Below are 23,182 nucleotides of genomic sequence, written 5' to 3' on the forward strand. Positions count from 1 at the left end.
ATGGACGAAGAATTTTTACCCAAGAAAACACAACTTAAACGATCCGAACCACAGAAGATCAGTCACGGAGGTTTTGAGATTAGCAGTGGCGGCCTTCACTGTAAGATTTGCCGAACGATTGCAGTCTTGTATTGATGCTTGACAGTCCATCACCAGCAACTAGACAAATTTGTCGTTGATTTGGGGTTTTAAAAATCCTTTTTTTTCTTAATATTCCACACCAAAGTCATCTTCTACTGAAAGATTGATGTCTTTCTCAGAAAATCAAGCGACTTAGGTCGCAGTTAATGTTACTAAAGAAGGGTGTTATAAATTTATAACCAAGTAAACCAAACCAGTTGAAGTACAATTCGTTACTACTGTTTTACAGTCTGTAAGCCTAATGGTTAGGTCTTTTGCCCTAAGTTGCTTCTTAGCTTCAATTGATCTAATGGTTGCATATTTCTTTGTTTGATTATTCACACTGATAGGCGATTTCTTCGCTTTTGTTTAAATGGAAAACTATGAATATTCGCCTTTACCCTTTAGGTTAGAGTTGGCTTCATAGCTGTTCAACAAGTTAAAAACTTGTTGTTGTTCTTTGTCAGTTTTATAATAAGATGACTTATTGCTCTTTGATGACACGATGAATCTTGCTCTGGTAATCTCCAAGACTGCTAGAATCTTTCAGATTTCTAATTAATATTAAAAAATCAAGTCCATCCTGCAAGGTCGTGAAAATTTTTAAGAATTCTTTTGAATTCGGAACGAATGACTGTAGAGTTGCAACCGGAAAAGAGGATCAAAGTTAGAGCTAGAGTTTTCAAAGAAACTTTCTTGCACAATTAGAGAATATACTAGATTGTACACCCGTCTGTACAGCTGTACAGTATGGCTGGCTTAATACAAGGTACATGGAAAGAGCGAAGGTTTAGCCCTTCAACAATTTTGGGATAAATATGACGCTCGCATGTTGTTATATCCCTATTTAACAGAAGATTATCTTAAGTGGCAGCTTAAAGTTTCTCTATCAGACTGTCGAATAAAGTCGTTTGACTTTTCAACTGAGACTTACTCTGATGCCTCGCGGACCGGCTGGTGAGTTGTAAATGGAAATCAACGGGCGTTTAGATATTGGATGAAGAAAAAGAAGTGTCACTTCCATTATCTTGAATTCCTAGCACCTTTTGGTCTAAGATGGTTAGCTTCCGAATCACGTCATGCAAAAGTTTATCAACGCTTGACAACGCCACCGCCGCTGTTAATATAAATAGGATGGGTGGTCTTCAATTTCCATTACTTTTTAAATTATCCAGAAAGATTTCACAATTTTGTGAGCAGCAGAACTATGGATCATTGCTTCTTACGTAAGCTCTTTAAATAATGCCATGGCTGTTTAGGAGTCCAGAGGGATACTTCCATTAACAAAATGGTAGCTTCTATTTCCAGTTCAACATACAAACAATGGCGTGGCGTGGAAGAAATGTAGTCACGGAGACACTTTTGCGTTAAACGTTATAGTGAAATCAGTAGACAATGTTTTGTCCTTTCTGACATACGAATTTAAGACGGATTTTCGTACGGGAGTCTTAACAGTTTCAATTCGGCTTTGATCTTTCTTTTTACTCCTAAATTAGGGGAGGATCACAGGATTTACCCGTTTTTTTTAAGCATATCTATCACTTGAGGTCATCAAGTCCCAAGTAGGATAAAGTTTGGATCTCAGTGTTGCCTTAGCACACCTTCGCACAATTTCATTAAACGCAGACATATTTCTCTGTTTTTTTAACATTGAAGCTTGCACTTCACCAAACGGAGAAGATAAGACGTTCTGTTTTCGTCTTTTTTCCAACTTTCCAAAAGAATGCCTCTTTCGCTACAATTAGTCGAGCCATAAAGGATGTTTTGGAAACAGCAGGTGTTGACGCCTCTATTTTCTCGGCAAATGCCGCTAGAGCCTTTAGGAATGGACTATTCTTAGGATGGTCCAAAAATCCGTTGTGTGCGGCATTATAACCGTTCTATTATGTAAAATAGATGTGGTCCTTTTGCTAAGGTTGTTTTAAATTATCCCTAATATACGTTTATATTAGGTTAGCCTTGTCATTGGAGACACTGACATAGTTTATTTTCATCTTTTACGTTTACCGATATTTATTCCAGTTTTAAATTGAGAATGGAATAAATAAAAGTCGAGTCGCAACGTACTTTAAACATCTACCTATATTCTAATGATGTCGAAGTGCAAGATGAGTGGCATAATTAACAAGATCAAACGAACTTACCAAGTGAAGTTCGATCTTGATTATGCTATCATCTTGCACAACGACATCACTCCCACCCTTTGCATCTTCAAAAAGATGCAACCCTGATCTTCCCAAGTTGCGACATCGAAGACTTTAAAATAATGACAGAACCGCCAGTAAGCAGGCCTACCAACAGGGTGGGTGGCGGGAGTTTTGAATTTGCTTACTTTAAATATCGTGCGTGTTATGGAGAGAATGGGGGTACTACCTATATTCTAATGATGTCGTTGTGCAAGATGATAGCATAATCAAGATCGAACTTCACTTGGTAAGTTCGTTTGATCTTGTTAATTATACAGGGTATGTTTGAAATGCATGTACAAAAAGAGTGTGGTAATTTTTTGTCACAAATTAAGGCTATTAAAAGAGAAAAGTTTTCGTAAGTCTTTTTGTTGTCGAGATAAAATTACACAAATTTTTTAATAATTTTGCTAGTGCGTCTTTGATTTAAAAGTGAACAAAAAATCGAGTTGTTGGTTGCTTAGGAAGTCATTTAGGTGCTTTTTCGCCAGTGGTGTAGAAAATACGTGGATTGGGGTTAATTTTACCTTGTCAGTTTTTGATTTACAAATTGTTTTTTCATTCTATTATGCAAAGAAAGCCTTACGTATATGATTTGTATTTTTTCAATTTCTGTAGAAAATTTTTACGTGTCAAGGGGCCCCTGGGAAAGTGGGGCCCGGTGCTACAGCACCTTTAGCCCCCTCCTTAATCCGGACTTGTATACATGTGAGTAAATACATAGTGTCCCAGAACTCATGACCCAGAGAGCAAGGGAGGGTGCCGGCAGCAATACAAATGTTAAATTTTAAAACAAAAATTGCCTAAGTTTAATAGTATTCGAGAAAGGATAAAAAATTGACAACCAATCCTGGAAGCTTATTCTAAAGATGGAGTAAAATTTCCTAGGCAACGAGAGTGTAATCTTCACCAGACCAATGAACGATAGCATGTGTTCATAGTTACCGATTTTAAAATTCTGTTCAGCTTCCGGATTGGCTACCGTCTTTTTGTCTTAACTCAATTATTTTTTCAGCAATAAAAGTTTTGTTTCAAAATTTTGGTTAAGAATTGTTGCCTTCATAAGCCTTTTCATTGCTAGGATACGTTAAATACCGTTGTTCAATTGTCAGATATGACATTACGGTCCTGGAAATTGAAATAACTTTTATTTCACCTTCGTTCTATCTATCAATTCGGAATTGTCTCTCAGTTTTTCGTTATTGTTCGAATACTATTAGAGTTAGACAATTATGGTTTTAAATTTGCAAACTCTATTGATATCCGCAACTTCCCTTGCTTTCTAGGCCATGATTTCTGGGCCACTTGTATACATACATTGAAAGGAGGTAAACTCCTCATTTATTTTAAATCGCACCTTTCAAGGTCATAATTTGTGAAAATTGTGGAGCTCTATGGCAAATTTGAGAGGATTTATGCATTGTACATAAACGAGTACTTTAACACCGAAAGACCCTTTCGTGATAAAATATCTGTAGAGTAAATGAACGAATTATTTGTCATTTTTATACTTTCCTATCGATTTTATCGAGCTGTATTGAGGGTGAGACTCTAACCATGCAACTTATAATACACAAGTGCATTCTGAGTTGCCAGTGGAAAACCCGTTTATTTTGTTTAAACAATCACAACCCAAGCTGATGTTAGGGGGTACATCGGACACGAGAGATAAATCCAGACGTTTGTTACTTTGTTTTGACACCCATGTTGCCGTTTCCATTTTTACAGATTCACATGAAGCGGTTTTCTTTTCTTCTGACGGCTGCTGGTAGGGAGACGAATATAATCTGTAGTGGGGTTGGTATTAGTAACCCTACGCTCAGTATTAGTAATTTTTTCAAAACGTCGCAGGCTGCAAATAAGGGTTAAAGTTTTAAGGAGACCATAGATATTACATTAGTATAAAAAGAAGCACATTCTCATTTCCTAAGAGTACTCAAACTTACCAATTCAAGGATTATTGCTTATTCATAAAACGTCCCCGTATTTTTTTTACTATTTCAAACGTTCCATAATACATAGAGGTACTCTTTTCTTTGTTTTGCTCACAATATCACATTAATACAACTGGCAGACAAATGCCGTCGGACATCTGCAAAATATTTCACAAAACCAGTATTTTCTGCCCGAAGTTGTTTAACGAAAAAATACCACCTTTTCATGTAAATCTTCTCAAAACAGGGCAATTCTATGTATAGGACACTTTTATGTTTAACTTAAAAAAAAACACCCTTTACCCCATTCCACCCCCTTCCTGGAGGCCTACAATTGTGGAGTATTTTTTTTCTTTATTAGCTCAGACAACCTAGTATACCTGATTTTTTTTAGAATTTTCTAGCAACTCTAACAGGGCTAGACCCAATAGCCCATAGGCGGCCGGTTTCGCGAGATTTATTTTCAAAGTCCACTCTTGGGGTTGAAACAAAGTTGGGTGAAAAATTACGAAATTTTGTAGGGAGATCCTGCTATTAAAAGCCAAAATTACGTGTTATTCACTTTTTCGATTTAGTTGAGAAAAACTACCCCTCACCCCATTTCACCCCCTTCCTGGAGGCCTAAAATTGTGAAGTATTTTTTTTCTTCATTAGCTCAAACAACCTAGCACACCTGAATTTTTTCAGAATTTTCGAACTACTCTAACATGGCTAGACCCAATAGCCCATAGGCGGCTGGTTTCGGGAGATTTATTTTCAAAGTCCACTCTTGGGGTTGAAACAAAATTTGGAGAAAAATTACGAAATTTTGTAGGGAGATCCTGCCATTAAAAACCAAAATAACGTGCTAGTTACTTTTTCGATTTAGTTGAGAAAAACTACCCCTCGCCCCATTTCATCCCCTTCCTGGAGGCCTAAAATTGTGGAGTATTTTTTTTCTTCATTAGCTCAGTCAACCTAGCACACCTGAATTTTTTCAGAATTTTCGAGCCACTCTAACAGGGCTAGACCCAATAGCCCACCATAGGGGGCAGGTTTCCGGAGATTTATTTTCAAAGTCCACTCTTGGGGTTGAAACAAAATTTGGAGAAAAATTACGAAATTTTGTAGGGAGATCCTGCGATTAAAAACCAAAATAACGTGCCAGTTACTTTTTCAATTTAGTTGAAAAAAACAACCCCTCACCCCATTTCACCCCTTTCCAGGAGGCCTAAAATTGTGGAATATTTTTTTCTTCATTAGCTCAGTCAACCTAGTAGACCTGAATTTTTTCAGAATTTTCGAACCACTCTAACAGGGCTAGACCCAATAGCCCATAGGCGGCAGGTTTCCGGAGATTTATTTTCAAAGTCCACTCTTGGGGTTGAAACAAAATTTGTTGAAAAATTCCGAAATTTTGTAGGGAGATCTTGCTTTTAAAAAGCAAATTAACCTGCTAGTTACTTTTTCGATTTAATTGAGAAAAACTACCCCTTACCCCATTTTACCCCCTTCCTGAAGGCCTAAAATTCTGGAGTATTTTTTTTCTTCATTAGCTCAGTCAACCTAGTATACCTGAATTTTTTCAGAATTTTCGAGCAACTCTAACATGGCTAGACCCAATAGCCCATAGGCGGCTGGTTTCGGGAGATTTATTTTCAAAGTCCACTCTTGGGGTTGAAACAAAGTTGGGTGAAAAATTCCGAAATTTTGTAGGGAGATCCTGCTATTAAAAAACAAAATAACGTGCTAGTTACTTTTTCGATTTAATTGAGAAAAACTACCCCTCACCCCATTTCACCCCTTTCCTGGAGGCTTAAAATTGTGGAGTATTTTTTTTCTTTATTAGCTCAGTCAACATAGTATATCTGAATTTTTTCAGAATTTTCGAGCCACTCTAACAGGGCTTGACCCAATAGCCCACCATAGGGGGCAGGTTTCCGGAGATTTATTTTCAAAGTCCACTCTTGGGGTTGAAACAAAGTTGGGTGAAAAATTACGAAATTTTGTAGGGAGATCCTGCTATTAAAAAGCAAAATAACGTGCTAGTTACTTTTTCGATTTAGTTGAAAAAAACTACCCCTTGTCCCATTTCACCCCCTCCCTGAAGGCCTAAAATTGTGGAGTATTTTTTTTCTTTATTAGCTCAGTCAACCTAGTATACCTGAATTTTTTCAGAATTTTCGAGCCACTCTAACAGGGCTAGACCCAATAGCCCATAGGCGGCTGCTTTCGGGAGATTTATTTTCAAAGTCCACTCTTGGGGTTGAAACAAAATTTGTTGAAAAATTTCGAAATTTTGTAGGGAGATCCTGCTTTTAAAAAGCAAATTAACCTGTTAGTTACTTTTTCGATTTAATTGAGAAAAACTACCCCTCACCCCATTTCACCCCCTTCCTAAAGGCCTAAAATTCTGTAGTATTTTTTTTCTTCATTAGCTCAGTCAACCTAGTATACCTGAATTTTTTCAGAATTTTCGAGCCACTCTAACAGGGCTAGACCCAATAGCCCATAGGCGGCAGGTTTTCGGAGATTTATTTTCAAAGTCCACTCTTGGGGTTGAAACAAAATTTGGAGAAAAATTCCGAAATTTTGTAGGGAGATCCTGCTTTTAAAACGCAAAATAACGTGCTAGCTACTTTTTCGATTTTGTTGAGAAAAACCACCCCTCACCCCATTTCATTCCCTTCCTGGAGGCCTAAAATTCTGGAGTATTTTTTTTCTTCATTAGCTCAGTCAACCTAGTATATCTGAATTTTTTCAGAATTTTCGAGCCACTCTAACAGGGCTAGACCCAATAGCCCATAGGCGGCAGGTTTCCGGAGATTTATTTTCAAAGTCCACTCTTGGGGTTGAAACAAAATTTGGAGAAAAATTCCGAAATTTTGTAGGGAGATCCTGCTTTTAAAAAGCAAAATAACGTGCTAGTTACTTTTTCGATTTAGTTGAAAAAAACTACCCCTCACCCCATTACACCCCTTTCCTGGAAGCCTAAAATTGTGGAGTATTTTTTTTCTTTATTAGCTCAGACAACCTAGCACACCTGATTTTTTTCATAATTTTTTGACGTCTCTAACAGGGCTGGACCCAACAGCCCACGGGTGGCCGATTTCGAAAGATTATTTTCCAAGTCCACTTTTGGGGTTGAAACAAATCTTGGAGAAAAAAATATGAAATTTTAGAGGAAGGTTCTGTTAGTAGAAACCAAAATAACGTGCAAGTAATTTTTTTATTTTGGTCGAAAAAACCACCCCTCACCCCATTTCACCCCTTTCCTGAAGGCCTCAAATTGTGAAGTATTTTTTTCCCTACCAGCTTAGTGAACCTAACACATCTGAATTTTTTCAGAATTTTTGAACGTTTTTATCGTGGTAAACTTGACACTTATTAATCGCCGCCGAGTTCCAGGATGCGCTTTTACAAAACCCCCTTATGTGGATAAATTGTAAACTTTGAGCAAAAATTACGAGATTTTCAGATTAGATGCCTTTGGCTGACGTCGAAAACGTGTGGTAATTACATTTTTGTTTTCTCAAAAAAAACAACCCCTTCACCCCAATGCACCCCCTTAGTAAAGGGCAAAATTTATGGCATATTTTTTTTCTAGTTTGTTTTGATCTCCAATGTGTTCGTGAATTTTTTCAAAATTTTTGAGCTAGTTTATCCGTTACAAATCAAGTCCTTATCCATAATTTTGACAATTTCGTTAAATTTTAATAAATTTATTGTGAGTCCCATAATCCCCCTAGAAACGCCAAATTTGACATAAGGGCTTTGGAGCACTTGGAGAGTTAAAAAAAAATAAAAAACTCAACTTTTTCTTTTTTTCAACCCCCTACCCCTAACATGCCACCCTTAAATTTTGGAATTTGGGGTTGATTTTTTGTTTACGTTATATTGGGGCCAAGGAAAACATGTGGGCAAAATTTCAACATTATGGGACAACTCTTTCTACCCTAGACCCAAGAGCCCATAGTTAACCACAGGCGGGTTTGCATCACCACCAAACTGTTTTTCAGGTCTTCAGTAATCAAAATTTGATAACCGGAAAAAAAATCCAAAAAAAAATTTAGTTTTTTGAGCACCTGTCTTTAACTATTCGTCTTATTGATCTGTAAATTGGTCAGACGATAGAGTTTGAGCTGCTCTTTCGATTGATGTGTAACTCAAAGGCATTGCCTTGAAAAAGTTTGTTGAAAATCCCCCCAAAAAGACCTGAAAACTCCTATTTTGGTCAATATTTAGTTTATTTGTGAAGCAAAATTACGGTATTTTACGCAGAATTTATATCTCATTTTGCGCAGAATTTTAGGCAGATTCTAAATCCGTGCTTGAAATATACGTACGAATGTAAATAACCGAGTTATGGGCGATTAAATAACAATTAAAATACTGGTAATTTTAAGTTTGCTCTAAAAATAAAAATTTATAAAATGTGTGTATTTTGCTATTGAATTTTGTAATTTAACAACAACAACAAATTTTATTCATTTATCATTAAAATTACCAAAATCTCGAATTTTATAAAAAATTTTGCAAGTTTTTTGTTTTCGTTATTCAATAATTTTGGAATTTTGCGTATTTATTAAGCAAATTAGAGCTATTATAATCTCTAAATTTAATTAATGTATTATTAAAAATACAAAAATTACAATTTTTTTTTGAAATACTAGAAATGTTTTGGTTTGCTCTAAAAAAAAATTATTAGAAAATTTTTCTTCTTTGCTCTGGACTTTTCAAATTTTACACATTTAGTAAACAAGTCAAAGGCCTTAAACGCCAAAAGGCATAAATGTTATTAGTTTATTGTAAAAAATACCAAAATTACGATGTTTTAAAGTAATTTTAAAAGTTTTTCATTTGTCCAAAATTTAAAACTTTCTAAAATTTGTTTTTGTTGTCCAATAATTGTGTAATTTTGCATATTTATTAAAAAAGTCAAACACTTTAAAATCCCTAAATTTCATTAATTTAACATTAAAAATACGAAAAATTATGTTTTTTTTTGTGAAATACTTAAAATTTTTGGTTCGCTCTAAAGATAAAATTTTATAAAATTTACATCTCTCGTTCAAGAAATTTGAAATTTTACACACTTATTAAACAAGTCAAAGGTGTCAAACGGTCTAAATTTTATTAGTTTATTATTAAAAATACCAAAATTACGAATTTTATAAGAAATTTTGAAAGTTTTTTGTTCGTTCAAAATTCAAAATTTGCTGGAATTTGTTTCCGTTGTCTAATAATTTTGTAACTTGCCATCTTTATTAAACAAGTCAAAACTATTAAAATATGCAAATTTCATTAATTTAGCATTAAAAATTCAAAAATTACATTCTTTTTATAATAATGGAAATTTTTGCTTTGCTCTAAAAATAAAAATTTATAAAATTTGTGCCTTTTGCTCTAGAATTTTGAAATTTAACATACTTATTAAACAAGTTAAAAGTGTCAAACGGTCCAAATTTCATTTATTTATTATTAAAAATTTTGGAAATTTTTCGTTCACCCAAAATTCGGAATTTTCTAGAATTTGTTTCTATTGTCGAATAATATTGTAATTTTGAATATTATTTATTAAACAAGTCAAAGGCATTAAAATCCCGAAATTTCATTAATTTATGCTTTAAAATAAAAAAATTACAATTTCTTTTGTGAAATACTGGAAATTTTTGATTTGCTCTAAAAAAAAATATAAAATATTTGTCCTTTGATCTAGAATTTTGAAACTTTACGCACTCATTAAACAAGTTAAGGGTGTCAAACGGCCCATATTTTATTAATTTGTTGTTAAAAATACTAAAATTACGAATTTTACCTAATGGTAAAAAAAAAAATTTTTTTTTTAAGTTTTTCGTTTGTTCAGAATTCGAAATTTTCTAGTATTTGTTTTCGTTGTCTAAGAATTTTGTTATTTTTCTTATTTATTAAACAAGTCAAAGATGTCAAGCGGTCCAAATTTTATTAATTTGTGGTCAAATATACCAAAATTACGAATTATATAAGAAATTTTGCAATTTTTTTGTTCGTTCAAAATTCAAAATTTTCTAGAATTTGTTTCCGTTGTCCAATAATTTTGTAAATTTGCCTATTTATTAAACAAGTCAAAGCCTTTATAATCTTAAAATTTTATTAATTTATTATTCGAAATACAAAAATTACAATTTTTTTATGAATTACTAGAAATTTTTGGTTCGCTCTGAAAATAAAAATTTATAGAATTTTGTATTTTTACACACTTATTAAACAAGTCAAAGGCGTCAAACGGCCCAAATGTTATTCATTTATCGTTAAAATTACAAAAGTTACGAATTTTATAAGAAACTGAAAATTTTTCGTTTATCCAAAATTCGAAGTTTTCTAGAATTTGTTTCTGTTGTTCAATAATTTTGTAATTTTGCTTATTTATTCTTATTTATTAAACAATTCAAAGCCATTATAATCTTAAAATTTTATTAATTTATGTTTAGAAATACAAAGAATTTTTTTTTGTGAAATTCTTGGTTTTTCCAAGAATAAAAATTTATAAAATTTGTGTCTTTCGTTCTAGAATTTTGTAATTTTACACACTTATTAAACAAGTTAAAGATGTCAAACAGTCCAAATTTTATTAATTTATGGTCAAATATACCAAAATTACGAATTTTATAACAAATTTTGCAATTTTTTGTTCATTCAAAATTCAAAATTTTCTAGAATTTGTTTCCGTTGTCTAATAATTTTGTAAATTTGCCTATTTATTAAATAAGTCAAACGGTCCAAATTTTATTAATTTATGGTCAAATATACCAAAATTACGAATTTTATAAGAAATTTTGCAATTTTTTGTTCGTTCAAAATTCAAAATTTTCTAGAATTTGTTTCCGTTGTCTAATAATTTTGTAAATTTGCCTATTTATTAAATAAGTCAAAGGGATTATAATCTTAAAATTTTATTAATTTATCATTAGAAATACAAAAATTACATTTTTTTTATGAATTACTAAAAATTTTTGGTTCACTCTGAAAATAAAAATTTATAAAATTTATGTTTGTTGCTCCAGAATTTTGGAAAAATTAAGGAGAAATTAAAAATTTTTCGTTCATCCAAAATTCGAAATTTTTCAGAATTTGTTTCCGTTGTCCAATAATTTTGTTATTTGCCACATTTATTAAACAAATCAAAGTTATTATAATCTGCAAATTTCATTAATTTTTCATTAAAAGTACAAAAGTTACAATTTTTTTGTGATATACTGGATGTTTTTTATTCACTCTGCAAATTAAAATTGGTAAAATGTATGTCTTTTGCTCTAGAATTTTGAAATTTAACATACTTATTAAACAAGTTAAAAGTGTCAAATGGTTCAAATTTCATTCATTTATCTTTAAAAATACCAAAGTTACGAATTTTATAATACATGTAGAAAGTTCTTTCGTTTGTCAGAAATTCAAAATTTTCCAAAATTTGTTTCCTTTGTTTTATAATTTTGTAATTCGGTACACTTAGTAAACAAACCAAAGACATTACAATTCCCAAGTTTCATTGATTTAGCATGAAAAATACAAAAATTACTAATTTTTATGTAAAATATTAGAAATTTTTGGTTCGTCCTAAAACTAAAAATCAATAAAATTTGTCTCTTTTGCTCTAGAACTCTGAATTTTAACACACTTAATAAACAAGTCAAACGGCCAAAATTGCATTCATTTATCGTTAAAAACCCCAAAATTACGAATTTTTCTAAAATTTGTTCCCTTCTCTAATTTAGCGCCGCCACCAATTGACGTTCCTCCTTCAATCTCCAACAAAGGTTCTCTTCACTCTCAACATCTTCTCATCATCACCACCACAGGCACATCACCACCAAACTGTCCTCCAGGTCTCCAGTACCTCGCAGTAATCGACCAACTCCTGGTCCATCAACAAATCGAACTTCTAGAAGGTAACTTCAAAGAACCCTTCGCCCACGTCTCTCACTAGCCGTTTTCAGTCATCACCGGCTTCGAAACTGAGAACAAATACCGCATCCGCAACACTTTAGGCCAAGACGTCTACTTCGCCGCCGAATTCTCCGGCTGTTGCGATCGGTACTGCTGCGGCCCTCTTCGCCCTTTTGACTTGAAAATCTTCGACAACTTCAAGATTATTAGTTTGAACCGACCTCTAGCTTGCCAAGGATGCTGCTTTCCCTGCTGCCTCCAGGTGAGTACCACACCAAAACTCCCAAAATAAACGAGTTTTGCAGAGTCTGGAGGTGTCGTCACCTCCTGGTACCGTCATCGGCACCGTCGAACAAGACTGGAGTGTCTTTTATCCTAGTTTCAGTGTGAAGAACGCGCATGGAGATGTCGTTTTCAAGATAAATGGGCCGCTTTTCACCTGCAGTTGTGGCGGAGATGTTAATTTTGAAGTGACGACAGTTGATGGCCGTCAGGTGGGGAAAATTGCGAAGCAGTGGTCTGGGTTTGCACAAGAAGCGTTCACTGATGCTGATAATTTCTGCGTGAGTTTTCCTGTTCATCTGGATGTGAAGATGAAGGCCTGTGCTGCTGGGGGCCTTGTTTCTGATTGTAAGGTGGTACTTGAGGTGGTACTTTGACTAAATTTTCTGGTTGCAGGACTTTATGTACTATGAGAAGTCGTCGAACTAGGAAGAATTGTGGATATATTAATGTAACAGTTCACTTTTTTTTACTAAATGTAAAAATATGTCTTTTTTGCACCTACAAACTGAGTATTTAAATATATTTTCCTAATTTGTATCTTAAATATTCCCAAGTTGCTATGGAAACAAAGCTATTCTAACATTCCGTATCGAAATGGATATTCTAACACTGAAAACGAATTGGAAAATAGCAAAAATAGCTCTGTTACAAGAACAAATTAGGAAAAATAATATAAAAACCTCGTTCATAAGGCCATTTAGGCACTCATCCATTATAAAACTCGCGGCTTTGCCGCTCGTTTTATAAACTTGGATTCGTGCCTAAAAAATTGCCTTATGAAACTCGGTGTTTTAATATACTATTTTGACTCCTTTTCATATTTTTTTTGTTTATTTCGTTTCCTCTATATTCTTGTAAATTAAAACAGTTGTTAAACACATCAAAGGCATTAAACTGCTCAAATTTCATTTATTTATGGTTTAAAATACCAAAATTACGAATTTGATAAAATATTTTGTTCGTCCAAAATTCGAAATTTTCTCCAATTTGTTTCCGTTCTCTAATAAAATTGTAATTTGCCATATTTATTAAACAAGTCAAAAGCATTAAAGTCTCCAAATTTCATTAATTTATCATTAAAAATGCAAAAACTACTATTTTTTTTTAAATACTGTAAATTTTAGGTTTGCTCAAAAAATAAAAATTCATAAAATGTGTCTCTTTTGCTCTAGAATTTTGTAATTTAACACACTCAATAAACAAGTCAAAGGTGTCAAACGGCTCAAATTTTATTGGTTTATCGTAAAAATCACCAAAATAACGAATTTTATAAGAAATTTTGAAAGTTTTTTGTTCGTTCAAAATTTGAAGTTTTCTAGAATTTGTTTCCGTTCTCTAATAAATTTGTAATTTGCCATATTTATTGAACAAGTCAAAAGCATTAAAGTATCCAAATTTCATTAATTTATCATTAAAAATGCAAAAACTACAATTTTTTTTTTAAATACTGTAAATTTTAGGTTTGCTCAAAAAATAAAAATTCATAAAATGTGTCTCTTTTGCTCTAGAATTTTGTAATTTAACACATTCAATAAACAAGTCAAAGGTGTCAAACGGCCCAAATTTTATTGATTTATCGTGAAAATCACTAAAATTACGAATTTTATAAGAAATTTTGAAAATTTTTCGTTCGTCCAAAATTCGAAATTTTCTAGAATTTCTTTCCGTTCTCTAATAATTTTGTAATTTGCCATATTTATTAAACAAGTCAAAAGCATCAAAGTCTTTATATTTCATTAATTTGTCATTAAAAATGCAAAAACTACTTTTTTTTTCAAAATACTGGAAATTTTAGGTTTGCTCTAAAAGTAAAAATTTATAAAATGAGTCTCTTTTCCTCTAGAATTTTCTAATTTAACTAACTCAATAAACAAGTCAAAGGTGTCAAATAACCCAAATTTTATTGGTTTATCGTGAAAATCACCAAAATTACGAATTTTATAAGAACTTTTGAAAGATTTTCGTTCGTTCAAAATTTGAAGTTTTCAAGAATTTGTTTCCGTTCTCTAATAAAATTGTAATTTGCCATATTTATTAAACAAGTCAAAAGCATTAGAGTCTCCAAATATTATTAATTTATCATCAAAAATGTAAAAACTACAATTTTCTTTTCTAAAATACTGGAAATTTTAGGTTATCTCTTAAAATAAAAATTTATAAAATTTGTGTCTTTTGCTCTAAAATTTTGTAACTTAAAACACTCATTAAACAAGTCAAAGGTGTCAAACGGTCCAAATTTTATTCATTTATCATCAAAATTACCAAAATTTTGATTTTTTTTAAATACTAGAAATGTTTTGGTTTGCTCTAAAAAAAAATTAATTAAATATTTCTTTTTTGCTCTGGACTTTTGAAATTTTACATATTTAGTAAATAAGTCAAAGGCGTCAAACGGCATAAATGTTATTCATTGTAAAAAATACCAAAATTACGATGTTTTAAACTAATTTTGAAAGTTTTTCATTTGTCCAAAATTCGAAACTTTCGAAAATTTGTTTTCGTTGTCCAATAATTGTGTAATTTTACATATTTATTAAACAAGTCAAACGCATTAAAATCTCCAAATTTCATTAATTTATCATTAAAAATACGAAAAATTATGGTTTTTTTTGTGAAATAGGTACTTAAAATTTTTGGTTCGCTCTAAAGATAAAATTTTATAAAATTTACATCTGTCGTTCTAGTAATTTGAAATTTTACACACTTATTAAACAAGTCAAAGGTGCCAAACGGTCCAAATTTTATTAGTTTATTATTAAAAATACCAAAATTACGAATTTTATAAGAAATGTCAAAAATTTTTCGTCATTTCGTTAGTATAAAATTCAGAATTTTTCAAAATTTGTTTCTCTTGTTTTAGATTTTTACAATTTGACTTACTTAATAAACAAATCAAAGACTTTTAACTTCCCGAATTTCATTGATTTAGCATTAAAAATTCAAAAATTACAAATTTGTATGTAAATTATTGTAAATTTTTGGTTCGTCCTAAAAATAAAAATTGATACAATTTGGCCCTTTTGCTCTTAAATTTTGTAAATTAACACACTTATTAAACATGTTAAAAGTCTCAAACGGTCCAAATTTGATTCATTTATATTTAAAAATACCAAAATTACGAATTTTATAAGAAATGTCAAAAATTTTTCATTTGTCCACAATTCAGAATTTTCCAAAATTTGTTTCCTTTCTTCTATGACTGTATAATTTGACACAGCCAACAAACAAATAAAAGGCATCAAAATCCCAAAGTTTCATTAATTTGCCATTAAAAATACTAAAACTGCATTTTTTATTGGAAATAAAGGGAATTTTGTTCAATAATTCTCCTACTTGTTCCTAGATGGAGCCACTTTTTTAGGCTCGACGCCTCAGCACAGTATGGATCAGCCCCAGCAGTACAAATTCGGTTTCATACGGTTGACAATAAAATCCAGACTTCGAACAAATTAATGCCTTATCGATAAAATCAATTTGAAAAATCGATGAAAATTGCACACACTGTATAATAAGAGAAACTTAAAATTGTATTGTCGTAGAATTATAGGTAGAAATGCAAACCACCTGTTTGGAGGTAATTAACTGTCGCTCGATGTTTTATTACCTGTAAAAAAATGTAAATATTTCTTTTTTCGAGCTAAAAAAAATTAGGGAGCGAGCGCAGCGAGCTATTTATGTTCTTTCAGCCCTTTTTGTATTGCTAGAATGAGCCCCAGAGGCCCATTCAAGACCAACCCTCGTTCAGCAAACCTCCCCCGAACCAATACGCGCTGCAACCCCCAAGTGAGTTGTCCCCTGAACCTCCCCTAAATGTCTAACTCTTCGTTGTATCAGCGCCCCCAGGACTCGAATATTTGGCGGTGATCGACCAACTCCTCGTCCACCAGAAGGTCGAACTCCTGGAAGGTAACCAAGAAAAGTTTCAGAAATTGCAGATTTTCTTTTTCATTTATTACTAAAAATAGCAGAATTACGATTTTTATAAAAAAAAATCGTTTTATCAACAAAAAAAAATTTCTAAAATGAGTTTGCTTTGTCCTACAAGCATTAGACAAGCCTAAAACATTAAAAATCTGTAAATTCAAAAAATTCAAACGTTTAAAGCTCTATAAATTTGAAAAAATTACTTTTTCGACCAAAGGTTGGATTTAATTGGATCAAGTCTAATTCGGTTGATATCTCGGTTGTTTTGGAGCAAATTTAAGTCTCATCTAACGCAGAATTTCACGCAGAATTCAAAAACGTGAAATTCGTTAAGATCGGCCCACAAATAACCGAGTTATGGCCGTTTAAAGTTTTGGATATTTAATTTTCAGTTTTGCAAATATTTAAAATCCGGTATCTTCGAAACTAAAAAAGATAAATACACTTGCTTTGCGCCTTTCTCGCATCTTCTGACATAAGAATCTATGTCAAAAAATTTTCATTTTTTAGAAAAAAAAATTCCGACTCAAACAACAATCAAATTCGATCTGTAATCTAAATTTACTTCGATCGATATTTAGTTTATTTTTGGAGTGAACACAACTTATTATATCTCATTTTTCGGTGAATTTCACGCAGATTTCAAATCCGTGCTTGAAATTCACGTATGAATATAAATGACCGAATTATGGGCGATTAGTATGTTTTTATTTGTATTTTTTTTAATGTAAAAAATTTTGGTTTGTTGAACAAATGAAAAATTTCAAAAATTTTCTCGTCTGTTCTAAAATGTTGAAATTTTGTGCAAATAATAAAGAAACTAAAAGTAATATTTTGCCAAACTTTCATTGCTGCAGCATTAAAACTACTAGAACTACATGGTTTAACAGAAAAATGTAAAAAAATTAGTTTGTTTAAAAAATTAAAAATTGCAAAAAATTTCTGCCTGTTCTAAAATTTTGAAAATTTGTACACTTAGTAGAAAAACTAAAAGCAATATTTCACCAAACTCTCGTTGTTGTAGCATTCAAATTACTAGAACAAGAGGCTTTAACAGAAAAATGTAAAAAAATTTGGTTTGTTAAACAAATGAAAAATTCCAGAAATTTTCTCGTCTGTTCTAGAATGTTGAAATTTTGTGCAGTTAATAAAGAAGCCAAAAATAATATTTTGCCAAACTTTCGTTGCTGTAGCATTAAAACTACTAGAACTACAGCCTTTAACAGAAAATCGTAAAAAAAATTAGGCTGTTTAACAAATGAAAAATTGCAAAAAAATGTTTGTTTGTTCTAGAATTTTGAAATTTTGTACACTCAGTACAAAAACTAAAAGCAATATTTCATCAAACTCTCGTTGCTGTAGCATTCAAATTACTAGAACTACAGCATTTAACAGAAATTTGTAAAAAAATTGGTTTGTTCAACAAATGAAAAATTACAAAAATTTTCTCGTTTGTTTTAGAATGTTGAAATGTTGTGTAGATAATAAAGAAACCAAAAGTAATATTTTGCCAAACCTTTGTTGTCGTAGCATTAAAAGTACTAGAACTACATGTTTTATAAGAAAAATGTAAAAAAATTTAGTCTGTTTAACAAATGAAAAATTGCAAAAAAAAATCTCGTCTGTTGTAGAATGTTGAAATTTTGTGCGCATAATCAAGAAACTAGAAGTAATATTTTGCCATACTTTCGTTGCTGTAGCATTAGAACTACTAGAACTGCATGTTTTAACAGAAAAATGTGAAAAAAATTAGTTTGTTTAACAAATAAAAAAATGCAAGAAAATTTCTGTCTGTTCTACAATTTTGAAATTTTGTACATTTAGTAGAAAAACTAAAAGCAATATTTCACCAAACTGTCGTTGTTGTAGCATTCAAATTACTAGAACTACAGCCTTTAACAGAAAATTGTGAACATTTTTGGTTTCTTTGGTAAAATTGCTTGTTTCAACTGGTTCTATTATATTAAGGAAGTGAAACAGACAAAAATAAAAATTACGTTTAAGACCAGACTTAATGACACACTGTATAAACAATCTGTTTATCTTATCAATGTTTAACGACTTAAGCTCGTGTCGGTGGTTAGTTAATATGAATCAGAATGTTTATTTTGTGCTTTCCGTTTTGGTTGTTAGGAAAAGACAATACAAAATAAATATGTGAATACTTGAAAAAAAAATGGAATTCACAAATGAATAGACGACACCCAAAGTCATAAAAATTAATACCTGAAAAAATCCCTCCATTTTGAAAGAAAATTGTAAAGTTCAGATTCAGTTCTAGTGGTCTCACCTAAGTTTATCTTTTTACACGGTTCTGTGCTCTGAAAAAAATGGCGTGGGGTTAAATTTACAAACAAAATACTTACTGGGGATTTGTTTATTGATAATCCTTTCTTAGTGCAAAAGTATTCATTGTCAAAGGCAACAATACTTGTACAACACTCTCCTGCAATTTTTATAGTCAACCGTTTTGATTAAACTTTGTAAGTAATTAAGTAAGAAGTTGTAGAAAAAACATGTAATTTTGAATGTGTAGTTACGTATAATTCTTACCATTTCCTAAGTCGTAAATTTGTCCTTCTACCTGCGTTGACATCTTGGAAAAACTCTATCTTGCTGTAAAGTACTTTCGAATTGATATTTTTATGTAAGTACGTGTATTGATAGACTATTTAAGTTTATCAGCTGATTCGTCACAATTATCATTGTACAAAAAGTGATAAAGAATTTCATAAATATTTTCACAGTTGGTATGATGGCGTCGCAGGTAGAAGGAAGATTATACAACGTAGTAGCCAGTAAATATCAAGAAAATTACAAATAGCCCATTATTAAATATCCATGACACTTTTATAGGAATTAAACACGCAAGTATTGTTGTATTCGGCAATGAATATTCCTATGGAGATTCAGGAATAACTGTTTCTTTCTTACCTGTAAGTGAAATCTTATCATTTATTTTATTGTATTTATATCTATCTTAATAGAGTGATGAAGATTGCACAAAGATAAGCTTAGGTCAAACAAAGAAAACTGAAGATCAACTTCAAGAATTTATTAATGAAATTCGAAATTCTTTTCGGTATGTAAAATATTCTATACACTTTTTTTATAGGATCTTTTAATTTTGTTTGTTTGCTTCAGAGATGTTGATTACCACGTGCTGAAGAACAATTGCATGGCTTTTGCTAGTTTATTGTGTGAGTTCTTGGAGGTGAATAATTTTGCTGGAACCAGGAAGACAATTGCCAAATTTTTCGGACATTTTCCATTTATTGGCGAAATTCTCAACTTATCTATTCGGAGCTCGAGGAGGATGGATGAGTAGTGGTGGTGAATCAGAAAACTCTCTTAGAACAGTTAATTTAATAGCTCCATAATGTGGAAATGCGAAATGGAGTTTTCATAATTAAGCACTAAAACTACCTAAAATAGAACTTTTTTTAAACCTTTATTAACCTATATAAAATCCTATAATAATTACATGAAAATAATTGTAATTCGATTTTTTACGCTTAAATGCTGAATTTACGAAACCAACCCTCATTACAGGGTGGAACTCATTTTCTTTCCTTGCAAGGGTACTTTTGACTACCAACACAATGCTACTTGACTTACCCCTTCCGGAACACCCTTATCTAGTCAGGTCCGGGCTTAGCACAACTGGGAAGTCACGGAATTCTCGCAACAAAACATATTGCCACCTGCCTTATCGGCCTTAATCATTTATAATGGGATAACTTACCGGGGGAGCCTTCGCCCCCTGCCCCATCGCTGGATAGCGGCTCGGATTACTGGCACTGACCCCATTTTCTGCAACGGCAGGACACCCACGTCCTTACTCCGACCCTGGGGAGTTACTCGAACGGCATCTTTTTCTCTCTTCGAGTACGGTGAAATCTACCATCACCGTACCCACCCGCGTACTGGAAATCTACCATCCAGAGCACCTGGAAATCTACCATCCAGGTGCGACATGTAGCCCTGCGCCTTCTGGAAAGTCAGCCATCCAGGCCGCCTGGAAATCTACCCTCCAGACACTACATGCCCCTCTCACTCAGCGCATTCTGGAAGTCTACCATCCAGAACACTTCTGGAAGTCAGCCATCCAGGCCCCGCACTCCCTCCTACGGCCAACTCTTCACTGCCTTAAGCCACACATTCTGGCGTCATTCACCCCAACCCGGGGTGCGCACAAGTTACTGAGCCAATTCAAGGGCTCATAATTACAACATTAATGACTCCCAGTTACGTCATCATCATTATTACAAATGCCACATTTTTATAGTCATACATAATTAAGAAAACAGTCACACTGTCAATACGCAAGAGTTGTATTAAACTTTTTGGCCGAAAAACTTTTAATTGAAATAAGTGGGTTTTTCAAAATTCATGAAAACATTTATAAATTTCGTCATCTGTCAATTCTGTCAATTTTGAAGTTGGTGCACAAAAAGTACACAAGATGGTGCTGCATGAAAATGTTTTATAAGGTCACTAGATCAAAGTGTCTGTTTTATAAGGTACCGCTGTTAGTGACAAAATGAAAGACAACGATATCTTCTGTCTATCTCTACATGCGCACTAAATTTTGTGTTGTTTGTGTGGACACATTGCTTTATGAACTGTCAATTCTTGTCAAATATCGTTTGTAATAAAATGGTTTGAATGTGCGATTTCTCAACACGAATCGTTATGGTGTATTTGTTTCCTCCGCCGTAAGTAAATACTATTTGACGTTTTACGTACGACGACTTTCCACTAATTTCAGAAAACTCCAAATAGAAGGTAGATGGAAGCCCTATCGAAGCCGACAATCATTGTGACATTGGTTAAGCAGTACGTATTGGGGGAATACTAAAGTTGGTTTTTGTATATGAACCCTTGAGTACTTCTTATAAGGTTATGGAATTTTGTACCTGTTGGTTTACGAATTCCGTGAACTAAATTTAAATAATGTTCCCCCAATTTGTCTTCGATCGCTTTTGTGTTTCAATAGCCCCAATACCAACATGAACTTCTTGCATTCAGGCGAATAACTCGTTCATCTTATTGTTAATATGAGTTGAAAATCAAATCTATGGGCAAGAAAATGGAAGAAGGAAGACCACTCACATGTGGTACATCACAAAACCTGCGTTATGGACAGAAATATTATTTCAAATGCCTAAAACACAAGCAATGATATTGTAAAGTGTAAGTATATCGGCCTCAACGGCAAACGTTCTCAAAATGTGTTGTAGGACCAACTGACTGATATCCTTAATGTAACAGCGGGGCCTCATAAACTAGCAGGTGGACAAGACACAGTCATTGCACTCATCACTTGAACAGTGCAGATACATAGTCTCATGAGGAAGACACACCATCGCTTTCAACATCAGCGGCAGAAGATGGTTGGTTTGAAGCCGCTGCTACTTCCTCATAATGAATGTGAAAACTGAAAATGCAATGGGACATGAAATATACATAAGATATGCAAAACTGGTTCTATAGTTTAATGTGGCGTACGAAGGTCCTTAAACGCATTCAAATGGTCTCCTGTAGTGTTAAAAATAGATGTAATTTTGTATTTCAGGGTGATTTAAGTAAATAATTTTAACATAACCTTAATATTTGTTCTTGATATTCATTTTGTTGCAGTTGTTTTGCATAAACTCATTCAAGATCTTAAACATGTCTACTTCTTCAAACTTGTAAATTCTTCTTCTTAATAGCCCCTTTAAAATATCTCATGTACTTCATTTTCTGCTCATGTATTTGCTACTTCCATTTGTGCAATGCTTTCTCTCAGTTACTTTAACATCTCATCATTGTTACTACATCGTCGGGAGAAGCTACAATATAATAAGTGCTAATAGCATATTCTAATTAGGGCGTTACTGCATACAAGTCGAATCGTTGGAGATTAGAAAAGACAGTGCTTGTAGTCCGAGACCGTTTCTGAGTGTTGCACCTCCTTAACGTGCTAAAATGGAATCGGTTCTAATGTCGGTTCGCTCACCTCTTACGTATTCACATAGTCTGTTGTAATGTTGGAACCTATTTTCTTTTTGTACCCACGGTTTATTTAAGTGTATTTTAAACAAATAAATTTAAGATAACCTTAAATTTTGTCAATGACAAATTTTACGTCAACAATTTTATGACAATTCCCTAGAATCTTGCGTCTCGTTCTAACCCAGCGGGTTCACAATTTGCATAAAATTTAAAATAACAACTGAGATATTTTTAACACATTTATATTGAAAAAAAATTAAATTAGGGGTTGATATCACAAAACCTCACAATTACCTAAAAATTAGATTTTTAAGGCGTCGCGACGCCAAAACTATGAGTGATAAAAAACAAATTTTTGCGTCAGCTTCTAGACCTTTGTCAACTATGAGCGTATGCAAATTTTCAAAATTGTAACTTTAAAATTAAAGACGATTTTGGGGGTGGACACAAGTGTTGCCGAACCCTGTATATTCTTGAAAGTACTGAATGGTTTTTATGACTTTGGCGTATTTAACATTTTTAATAATTTAGATTTTGAGTCGGCTCTTCAGAACACGAATTATAATAAAATGTTTATTATGATGTTAAAATTCGCTTTGTGCACGCCACGTGACTAACAAAAGTTGGAATGCTTCAAGATTTTCAGTAAATATGGGCATAAAATTACACTTTCTCTAGTCATCTAGATAAATTTCCTGAGAATCTAGGAAATTATTGTGAAGAACAGGGAAAGAGCTTCCACCGCTCTAAAAGTGATGAAAGAATGGTAATCGAGGTAGATGGGATCGTCACTTGATGGCAGATTACTGCTGATCTTTAAAAAAGATTGTT

At 32.6% G+C, this 23,182-nt stretch overlaps 4 protein-coding genes, 1 long non-coding RNA gene and 1 pseudogene across 10 annotated transcripts in view; 2 read left to right on the plus strand and 4 right to left on the minus strand.

Annotated features, from left to right (window-relative positions):
- On the plus strand, positions 1 to 12,896 carry LOC148182294 (phospholipid scramblase 1-like; annotated as a pseudogene). Its single transcript, XR_015769575.1, has 6 exons — positions 1 to 100; positions 11,971 to 12,012; positions 12,055 to 12,144; positions 12,193 to 12,404; positions 12,448 to 12,772; positions 12,821 to 12,896. The product of XR_015769575.1 is annotated as a phospholipid scramblase 1-like (transcript).
- The window catches only part of LOC148182295 (uncharacterized), a 21,732-nt gene continuing 11,319 nt past the window's right edge, over positions 12,770 to 23,182 (minus strand). The window contains exon 4 of the mRNA XM_088050067.1: positions 12,770 to 12,849. The gene's annotated coding sequence lies outside the window, so the exon portion shown is untranslated. The remainder of the gene's footprint in view (positions 12,850 to 23,182) is intronic.
- On the minus strand, positions 15,620 to 19,127 carry LOC148182296 (uncharacterized). The gene is made up of 4 exons (XM_088029384.1): positions 18,905 to 19,127; positions 18,718 to 18,797; positions 18,578 to 18,672; positions 15,620 to 16,326 (listed from the first exon to the last, which is right to left on the minus strand). The coding sequence occupies exons 1-4, from the start codon at positions 18,945 to 18,947 to the stop codon at positions 16,242 to 16,244; spliced, it is 303 nt and encodes a 100-aa protein (XP_087885510.1). The 5' UTR covers positions 18,948 to 19,127; the 3' UTR covers positions 15,620 to 16,241.
- Positions 19,045 to 19,788, plus strand: LOC148182297 (desumoylating isopeptidase 1-like). Its single transcript, XM_088029265.1, has 4 exons — positions 19,045 to 19,149; positions 19,208 to 19,287; positions 19,339 to 19,433; positions 19,496 to 19,788. Exons 1-4 carry the CDS (start codon positions 19,104 to 19,106, stop codon positions 19,677 to 19,679), a joined length of 405 nt encoding a protein of 134 aa, XP_087885391.1. The 5' UTR covers positions 19,045 to 19,103; the 3' UTR covers positions 19,680 to 19,788.
- The window catches only part of LOC148182299 (BTB/POZ domain-containing protein 9-like), a 5,324-nt gene continuing 1,533 nt past the window's right edge, over positions 19,392 to 23,182 (minus strand). For 2 of the 5 annotated variants that reach the window (XM_088050490.1, XM_088050283.1), the window contains exon 6: positions 19,392 to 21,791. Coding sequence is in view for 2 of the 5 variants with exons in the window: in XM_088050283.1 (XP_087906409.1) it covers positions 21,774 to 21,791 (18 nt within the window). In the remaining 3 variants the exon portion in view is untranslated. Of the gene's footprint in view, positions 22,189 to 22,241; positions 22,320 to 23,182 lie in introns of those variants that run through there. The other 3 variants (XR_015771732.1, XM_088050189.1, XM_088050737.1) reach the window with 3 other exon arrangements.
- The window catches only part of LOC148182298 (uncharacterized), a 3,911-nt gene continuing 120 nt past the window's right edge, over positions 19,392 to 23,182 (minus strand). The window contains exon 2 of the long non-coding RNA XR_015769581.1: positions 19,392 to 23,165. This is a non-coding gene — a long non-coding RNA (uncharacterized LOC148182298). The remainder of the gene's footprint in view (positions 23,166 to 23,182) is intronic.

The sequence above is a fragment of the Gnatocerus cornutus genome, chromosome 1 (genome assembly GCF_029298725.1).
Source record: "Gnatocerus cornutus isolate USDA-ARS CGAHR chromosome 1, icGnaCorn1.1, whole genome shotgun sequence".
Lineage (NCBI taxonomy): Eukaryota > Metazoa > Arthropoda > Insecta > Coleoptera > Tenebrionidae > Gnatocerus > Gnatocerus cornutus.